Source organism: Halichondria panicea, chromosome 12, assembly GCF_963675165.1.
Source record: "Halichondria panicea chromosome 12, odHalPani1.1, whole genome shotgun sequence".
Classification (NCBI taxonomy): domain Eukaryota; kingdom Metazoa; phylum Porifera; class Demospongiae; order Suberitida; family Halichondriidae; genus Halichondria; species Halichondria panicea.
In genome coordinates this window covers 6,472,424-6,481,277 of record NC_087388.1, presented here as the reverse complement: position 1 = coordinate 6,481,277, position 8,854 = coordinate 6,472,424, and the positions used below count along the sequence as shown (strand labels likewise).

General features: G+C 42.3%; 2 protein-coding genes across 2 annotated transcripts; one reads left to right on the top strand and one right to left on the bottom strand.

The window, feature by feature from the left end:
* Positions 1-3,146: 3,146 nt before the first annotated feature.
* Positions 3,147-4,612, bottom strand: LOC135345667 (TNF receptor-associated factor 4-like). Its single transcript, XM_064543096.1, has 2 exons — positions 4,364-4,612; positions 3,147-4,291 (listed from the first exon to the last, which is right to left on the bottom strand). Exons 1-2 carry the CDS (start codon positions 4,590-4,592, stop codon positions 3,273-3,275), a joined length of 1,248 nt encoding a protein of 415 aa, XP_064399166.1. The 5' UTR covers positions 4,593-4,612; the 3' UTR covers positions 3,147-3,272.
* A 171-nt stretch (positions 4,613-4,783) lies between these two features.
* Positions 4,784-8,695, top strand: LOC135345603 (protein tyrosine phosphatase domain-containing protein 1-like). The gene is made up of 8 exons (XM_064543018.1): positions 4,784-4,947; positions 5,153-5,339; positions 5,843-5,958; positions 6,187-6,403; positions 6,662-6,977; positions 7,613-7,795; positions 8,005-8,103; positions 8,306-8,695. The coding sequence occupies exons 1-8, from the start codon at positions 4,824-4,826 to the stop codon at positions 8,585-8,587; spliced, it is 1,524 nt and encodes a 507-aa protein (XP_064399088.1). The 5' UTR covers positions 4,784-4,823; the 3' UTR covers positions 8,588-8,695.
* Positions 8,696-8,854: the final 159 nt, after the last annotated feature.

Genomic DNA, 8,854 nt, shown 5'->3' with positions numbered 1-8,854 from the left:
CTTCCTGGCATCGTACTGTTGATTCAAAACAGCAAATGTGAATATCTCCGCGGGATTGTTCCTGCTCGACCGATGGCTGAGTAGCTCGACTTTAACTGTCACGGTGAGATAATCGGAACTTTTTTGCTTCAGTTCAACATTCACCCAAACATACTTCTCTTTGAAGTCCACCGTGATGGTCATTGTGTTGCTCTGCATTGTGAGGGGCAGTGAGTGTGTCTGACCAGTGTACATCAGGTTCTCACAATCAGGCACTTCGAATATAGTCGGTTCATCCATTATGGCAGCCATAACTCACGGTAGACTAAATAGACGAGCTGGTAACCTCACAGTACAGCTAGCTGTGCAGTACAGACAAACGGCCAGCGTCAACATAAACATGAAACAGCAAGTAGCCAGCTGGAGCCAGTGCGCATGCGCACACAAGGGTGGAGTGGGAGTACTGTGTGGAGAGAAGAGCTGCTCCGATCCCCCAAAGGTACCTAGCTATTATATACCTGTATTGGAAGAGAGATGATGGACCAGTTCCTGCTTACAGCCTCATGTCAGAGAACTGAGAAGATCATGATTTGGTGAGAGAGAGCCAATATTAGCATGTACAGTACAAAGCCGGCTATCCAATACCGCATATTACGACTTTTTCTTCCTTCCGTTTTATTAAAGAAAAATTGACGTTGGAACGAGGCTTCACAATGACTACTAACTACAGTAGACTCTCGCCAATCGGGTTCTTTGAATTACCGGTCGTTTCACAAAACTCGCCCTGAAATGCGGCCACTCGCTATTCCGCGTACGTATAATTATACTGTATAGCTGCCTCAAATTATTACGGCTGGATATGACATTTTAGGTGTGGTTTGGCAGATTATACACTTAAAATAAATAATAGAGAGCAGAATGATTCAGAACCGAAAACTGAAATGCAACTTACCTCGCTATATATACAAGAACCGCAAAAGTAGTCATTAGATTCAAAGTAAGGTCATTTTTTTAAGCCGCGGCTATTTCTTGAAATACAGCCACTTCGCTATTCCGTCCAAGTTGCTGTACATGTCTCAAGGGTGACCGGATTAACGAGAGTCTACTGTATTCCCACATATTCCACCAAAGCGACCCCATGTCATTGCACAAGTAACATCAATAATGGCCACACGACTGACACTATCTATTAACACTACAGAATACCAAGGAGACTCGGATAATTAACCGTCAGTATTAACCATCAGGCCTGCAAATGTTTACACTATAATTGAAGGCCTCCGGTAAAAAACGGTATTAAACGTATTCGAGAAAACGGAGGTCAAAGTTCGCGATCGATAATTGATTGCGACCTTTGACCTTTATTAAAACCGATCATGAATTTCTAGCTATAGAGTTGCTTTTGACTGTCCATATTGCAGCTGGAGCTTTGATCTACCGTATAGCGCGAAATGTTTGAGGCACTTATATTTCGTAGGATGGCCTCTAAAAGCATTTCGTTGGCACAATGTTCGTGGAATAACTGTTTACCGGAAGCCACGCCTTTAATCTTTGCACGTTATAGCAGATAATTCTAATCAATTTTTGTGGACTTAATTTTCGTGTAGGGTTGCTAACCCACGAAATCAGCGAAAATTAAGCCCCTCGAAAATGTTGCGCTATATAATTATACGGTATGCAGAGAAAGTTAGTGCTATTAAACAACAATTATTCAGACTGAATATTGTTTAATAGCCCTTCTTTACGGGAGCCCTTTAATTATGACCTGTACTTTCAAAACCTGCCTATTATTTTCATAATTGTACCAGAATAATTCTCACCAGTACCGGTACCTATTTTATGCTATGGCATAATATTAATATAATAATAATTTTTTGCTATGGCATAATAATTAATAACCAACCCCTATTGATCTATGCCTCGGTGTGCATGTGCAAGCGAGTAGTGTGTCTGTCTGTGTAGACTGCTACAGCTGCTCAAGGATCAATTAAGTGCAAGGAAGAGTTTCTATAGGCTTCTAGTCATGTTTTCTTGGATTTGCAAAATAATGCTTTGTTCTCGAGTTATGCCTATTTTGCTTAGTTTACTTGGAATACCATTGCAGAATAGTGCGTAGCAAAACTTCAAGTTGTCCCCCGAGTGTTGCTACTCTATATATACTTAGTAGCTAGCTCTGCACTAGAATGCTATCTGCAAGTAGTCTCGCAAGCCAGCCGTTACAGTGTACAATTAGCTAGCAGTGCAGCTGTGCGGTTTCACAACTTACTACAAACACCATAATCAGCCACTTAGAGCGCCACGATATTTGTGGCGCCATCAACACAACTCTGTACGGTGAAATTGGCCAGACCCTCTTTCAGGGTCTGGGTCCGCAAGACTAAGCTGTAGCCTCGATCCCAGGCCAAGTTTTCGCTTTTATAACGATTAGGCGAACAACTAGGCCTGGTACTAGTTGTCTGCGCATGCGTCAGTCGTTCGTCAGATTCTTACGAATGGATATTCTCGTTCACTTTCGTGACATTTATATTCGTGTACTATCGTGTACTAGAAGTCAGTTCCCGTTTTATCATTATTGGAATGGCTCTTAGCTGAAGCTTCTCTCTTCTCTGAAGCTTAGAAAACATTATTCTGAAGACTGAACAACAAGGGAAGAGGTTAGCCTCGATTCCAGGCCGCTGAGGGGCTGGAGTCGAGGCTATAGGGAAGAGGTATAAAGCTTTGTCAAGCTTGTTAACTCAAATGACTTTAATAAACTGTGATAATGTCGTCCACTTGACTTCTTTTATTGCATTTTCAATGGTACTACTGTAAACATTATAGAGTCTAATTGATGCACATAAATATTTCTTGTCAGTTCAAACAGTATAATTATAGTTTCTGGGTTAACCAAACATTCTTAGAGTGTACACTCCAGCCATGGTTTATAGTCAGGTACTTGTACAGATCATCTTTAAGGTACTGAGTGCAATCGAGGTAAGCGTGGGTAGTGAGATGAACCGTTCTTTGCCCATAAGAGATAACTGTATACCACATTTCTAGATCCTCCCCCTTCCTCTGAAACACTCATCGAACAGATGAGCCTTTGCTTCCAGGCCTGACAGTCGGAGGTACTTTGTTGCGTATCTTAGCAACTCGTGAGCTGATTCAACAACGAATCCACCACTGCATTGTATAACCGAAAATTATAAATTACACCATAACTTCTTGGTACTACCACACATGGAATGTCAGCTATAGCTATCGTTCAACTTTTTAGTTGATAAACTAAAAAAAAACTGGATATAACTAGGTCTTTAGAGAGTACACTCTAGCCATGGCTTGTAGTCAGGTACTTGTACAGATACCCTGAACATCAGAGTATCGTCTTTGAGGTACTTAGTGTTCTTGTCAGATTTGTAGTCGAGGTCAGCGTGGGAGATGAACTTTGGCCGGCCGTATCCTAGTGATGCTCTCTCACGCTCCACCACTCTCTGACTGGACTTACTGTCTGCTCGGAATAGGGTTGTCTCCTGGTGATGGTTCTTGTCCTCCAGTTGGTTGAGTAGCTCGAATGTGACTTTCCCAGTGAACGGCCAAGACAGGGAGTCATCATTGTCTCCCTTCATGAGATGGGCATACACTGAAACATGAGTGCCATTACCATCACCAAGGCCATTGGCATACACATTGATACACATCTTGTAGCCAGTGTAAGAAGTGTAGAACGGAGGACTGCAAAATTCATCAGCATCACTCTTGTATTTCAGATAGTTAGCTAATCTGACTGTACAAGGAACTCTGCTAGTAGATTTAAGCAGATACCTATTCATTTTGGTAAGCTCTAGAACTTTTACAGTCGTTACTCGAAGGTGAAATTGGTCATCTTCCTCGTGTTTTGAGAGTTCTTGTCGTACAAGTCTTTCTTTACATCCAACTTCAGCATACTTGCAGCGCACAGTCTCATACTTGCAGGTGGAGCGATGGCTGTCGATTTGGCTTCGAAAATTTCCGACTGGGCACTGGGGATTTGGGCATAGTACTTTGACCTTCGGACAGGTATCTAGATGAGTGGTGATCCTCTCTTGGTATTCACCCGTCTCTTTGCAATATGAACACTTGTACTGGCGTCTTGGGCAGTCGTTGGTAAGGTGGTCTTTAAGATCCTTCCTCCTCAGAAACTTGGCAATCTCGTTATCGATCTTGCACTTGTTAGTACAGGGCAGGAGAGCATAGTCACATGACTGAAGGTGTGCATCTAAGGAGCCAAGTTCCCCCACCCAGGGACAACCATTGTTGTCGCACTTGACCTTGATGGATCTTATTTGCCGGGCACCTATTGATGTGATTGTATAGCATTGACTCATGCAGTACTATTTATACTCATGTATACTTGTATGGCTCTTACTTTTTGCATCCTTGAAGTGAGTGAGGTTTTTCCGACAGTTTGGGCAAGTTGTCTTGTTTTTCTGGTATTCAGTGATGCAGTTACGACAGAATACTTTGCCACATTCGTTGGTGTCATCTCCAGGATGTTGGTGAGGGTCCCTGGCCACACAGAGGCAGATGAGACACTTGAGGTCATCAGGAGGGGGCTCCAACCAGTTCAGGTCATAGCCACTAGTATTGATTGCCATGTTATAGCAAGTAAGTTAAGGGGTGGAATGACCTTTTCCATTATTATACATGTACAATTAATCATGTACACATGTATATAAATTCATAGAGAATGTTGCGCATGCGTGGCTTGCACAAGTCATTTATAGTTTATTTAGTTAACGATACATTACCAAATGGACCCAACTTCCCTCGAGGTAAAGCCCGGCCTACTTGTGATGTGCCCATAGAAACACACACACAGTGCAGAGATGTTGAAGGAGCAGCTCAAAGAGAGGAAGAGCTACTCCCCCAGAGGTGCTCACAGGAAGAGAGATGATGGACCAGTACCTGCCTACAGCCTCATGTCAGAGAAACTGAGAAGATCATCATCTGGTGAGATAGAGATACCTCTGTACTGTACTGTGTAGCTAGCTAGCCATAGATACTGCACTCCTACAGTCTACCTAGGCTAGCTAGACATGTGAGATATCTATTGTAAGATCTCATATCATATTTGCACAACCCACTACTAACAAATTTAGATGTCGAAAAAGAGATAGCCCCCTCACTCACACACACACACACACACACACACCAGGTTCAGTCCAGTGCTCGTTGTTCTGTGGAGGTCAGAGTTGTAAGTACGAGAGTCCCCTGCAATGGAGGTCAGAGGACATGGCATTGAGGGGTCTCTACTCTCACTGGGTCACTGATAATGTGCTAGCCATGGCTCGTCCCTCAACACTCCTGTTCAGGATCTACGATATCATTGGCCAGTTTAAGAGGTAGGTGTGTTAAAGTTTGCGTTGTAATACTTTGTAAAATGTTCTCAATACTAAAAAGCTCCGTTTAAAAATCTATGTCCTGGCGTAGTTTACTAGCGTATCAAGGCAAACTTTTCTCAAGAGTTTGTTGTCTTAGTATGTTAGTGTTTGCATTATCCTGTGCTTATACTGAATAGTGTCAATTGTCAAGAGTAAGTGCGATTGATACCAATGTGTGTAATTTCCACCTCACAACTTTTAACACTTTTACCTTCCTATTAGCAAAGTGTTAGCACATGTTAACTGTAGGCTCTCAATAGTGATAGCATTGTAGGGACAGTACTGAGTGGTCTCAATAGAGAGGTGGTCTCTTTAGGGAGGTCAATAGTGATAGCATTGTAGGGACAGTACTGAGTGGTCTCAATAGAGAGGTGGTCTCTTTAGGGAGGTCAATAGTGATAGCATTGTAGGTACAGTATCGAGTGATAACTGACCTATCATCAGGCAACCTCCCCCCCCTACAGTGTGGGTGTATCCAGTGTTATCAACCTGCAGTGTGCCTGGGAGCACTCTAAGTGTGGACCGGGACTAGAGGACTCTGGGTTCACCTACCAACCTCAACACCTCATGAGCGAGGGAGGTGAGAGACACAATCATATCATACCATTATCAGCTTTACATACATTGGTTTACGGTATAGCTAGGAGCTTAAATTTTGGCTCTGTATGTGTATTGCTCAGCCAATCATGACCTCTTCACTTGTACTATTGCAGAATACTGATTGTACTACCTCCCCCACACACTACCCACACCCACACCCACACACCCACACACACCCACCCACACACACACACACACACACACACAGTGTACTACTACAACTTTGGCTGGTCAGACTACAGTGTGCCCAGTCTAGAGACACTCCTGGATGCTGTCAAGGTGCTGGACTATTCTCTGAGTATAGGTAAAGCGGCTGTACATTGTCACGCTGGCCTGGGACGTACTGGACTCCTTATTGCATGTCACATGATCTACTCTACTAGAACTCCAGCCAACGCTGCCATTGGACATGTCCGTGTAAAGAGGTAAGAAATACAACTCTGTGTGTGTCTATTATAGCCTTAGCCTCGAACCAGTATAATTGTTTTTCGACTTAGCATTACGTTAAGACAAGACTACTATACATTTTGCTCATATCTAAACATACGATGTGATTAAGCTCCCTAAGAGCTACAGAATGCATATTTTACTTAAGAAATCGCATACTCTTAACTCAAGTTATAGGCAGTCAAAAATGCCTCCATAATGAGAAATTAGTGTATAATTCCTCACACTCTGTGCAGGCCTGGGTCCATTCAGACAAGGTCACAGATCGAGATTGTGCAGCGGTTTGGTCACCGTCTCTCTACACTGTGGACGTTCCATCCGTCCCTCGAGTTATATAGTAACAAGGGGTTAGAGGTCAATAGATTGTCTATTGAAAATGGAGCTAGTGATAATGTTCAAAGCAAGAGATCAAAAGTTGATAATGATGGAGCTAATTTTGCCGAGTGTGTTGAGAGCAGCTGTGATACAAGATTGACCTTTGACGACCTTTTAAAAAACCAAGCTCAAGTGCTCCATGGAGAAATGCAAGTGGACCTCAAACAAATACCAAAGGTAAGGTCACATTGAGTGCAATTAATACGTACCTAAAGTTTGTGCATGTGTAATAATACACCGGCGATAAAAGTAGCATCTTTGAACGGCCATAACTTGGGTTCAGATGGTCCAATTTCAACAGTTTAATGATTTTCTGATAGCTTAAAGTGAACTCTTTCAGATGGTATAATAAAATCGAAGGTCATTTTTAAGGCCTATTTTGACAAGAAAGCGTGGGCGTGGGGGAAAAGTTCAAATCAGGTCCGATTTAAATTTTGGAGCTGATCATGCCATCTGATACAGTTTTTTCTAAGCTTTCTGAAAATCACAAAATAATTGAAATCGGATGGCCAGAACTGAAGTTATGGCCGTTCAAAAAAGTACAACGGCATGAGAGGTACATGTGACAAAAGTGTTACCTGAAATGGTCATTAACTTGAGTTTGGAGATGGTCCAGTTTAATGTTTTTGTGGTACATGGAACCACTATTATAAAGAACACACAAATAGATATAATTATAGGCACCTCAATAAACAGAACATTTTCTATGGGTTTCATTTTTGTTGGTGTACTGCAGTACTATACTTTGTAACCATTGCAACGGATTTTTTCACATGAACTATTGCTCAGTGTATACTGTTCTGATTGTACAGGTGGTACATGACGTGTGTACAAGGATTTCCGAGAGATCACATGATCCAGGCTGTGATGTCATATTACACTTTGTGTTGGGCGGTAGTTGTCAAGCAAATCCTGTCATATTCAACTGTTTACAAGTGTGTTGCTATGACGATCATCTGGACGCAGATATTCTAGATCCCATCCATGCTATCAAGGTCAGTAAATCTATTTTATGCACAGTGAAAGAGTTCGATTTTTGTTTGTAAGAAAGTACTGTTACCAAGTACTCTACAGAATAATTTTCGGCTATCATTTGAAATTTCAACATAAAATTCTTCGTTTTACGGCTTTAAAGAAAATTTGGGCCTGTGTCTAATAGTAACAGAGTGTGTGTGTGTGTCATGGTACCCCCCCCCCTCACTAGGCTGAGATGAACTCCTCCCTGGACTGGTCCCTCTTGAGAGGGGAGACAGACTTGAGAGTGTTGCTAGGACTACTCGCTACATTCTTCTCATCACTTAAGGTACACGTGTGTAAAACGTACAGTAGCTCATTATAATCTGTGGCGAATATTTACCTAATAATAATGGTTTTTGAGAAGCTTTCCCAAATCCAACAGCACTACTTGTATGATTGTGGCTATTGAGTATGACTTTCATGCTTGCTACATTGCATTTGATTTTTGATAATGCAATCACTACACACACACACGCCCACACACACAGACACCATTCATGGCCCCACAAGACGTGTCCCTAATAGACTCCACCCACAAACTGACGTCCCTCGCACCCTCACAGCTCCACACCATCACATACCTCATGTCCACACTAAAGGCACTCATCACACAGCAGCTACACTGTGACAGTCACGACTGCTTAGCGGGCATTCTAACAGAAGTATTCCAAAGATTGGCTGGACTCTTCCTTCAGCTGGAGGAGAGAAATGGACTGGAGTTCAACACGATAGTAGCCACTGTACTAGTGGAACATTGTCTCATGCACTGATATTCACAATTATATCATTATTATTTTGTGCTTTCATTCTGCATGGCAATCGATCACTTTTTTTGTGCAATAATTATTATTGCTATAAGCTATAATTATAAAAACAGCTCTGATTGTGAAGACGCTATGACTGCATTAGATTTGTACAGTACCTCATTCACAAACCGCCCTCGAACAAGTGTTACAGAAATATATGGGGGTGGGGCTACTACTCTCTCTGCAAGAAATGCTTTCCATGCATGCCATTCCCTGTTCCTGTCAAATAAA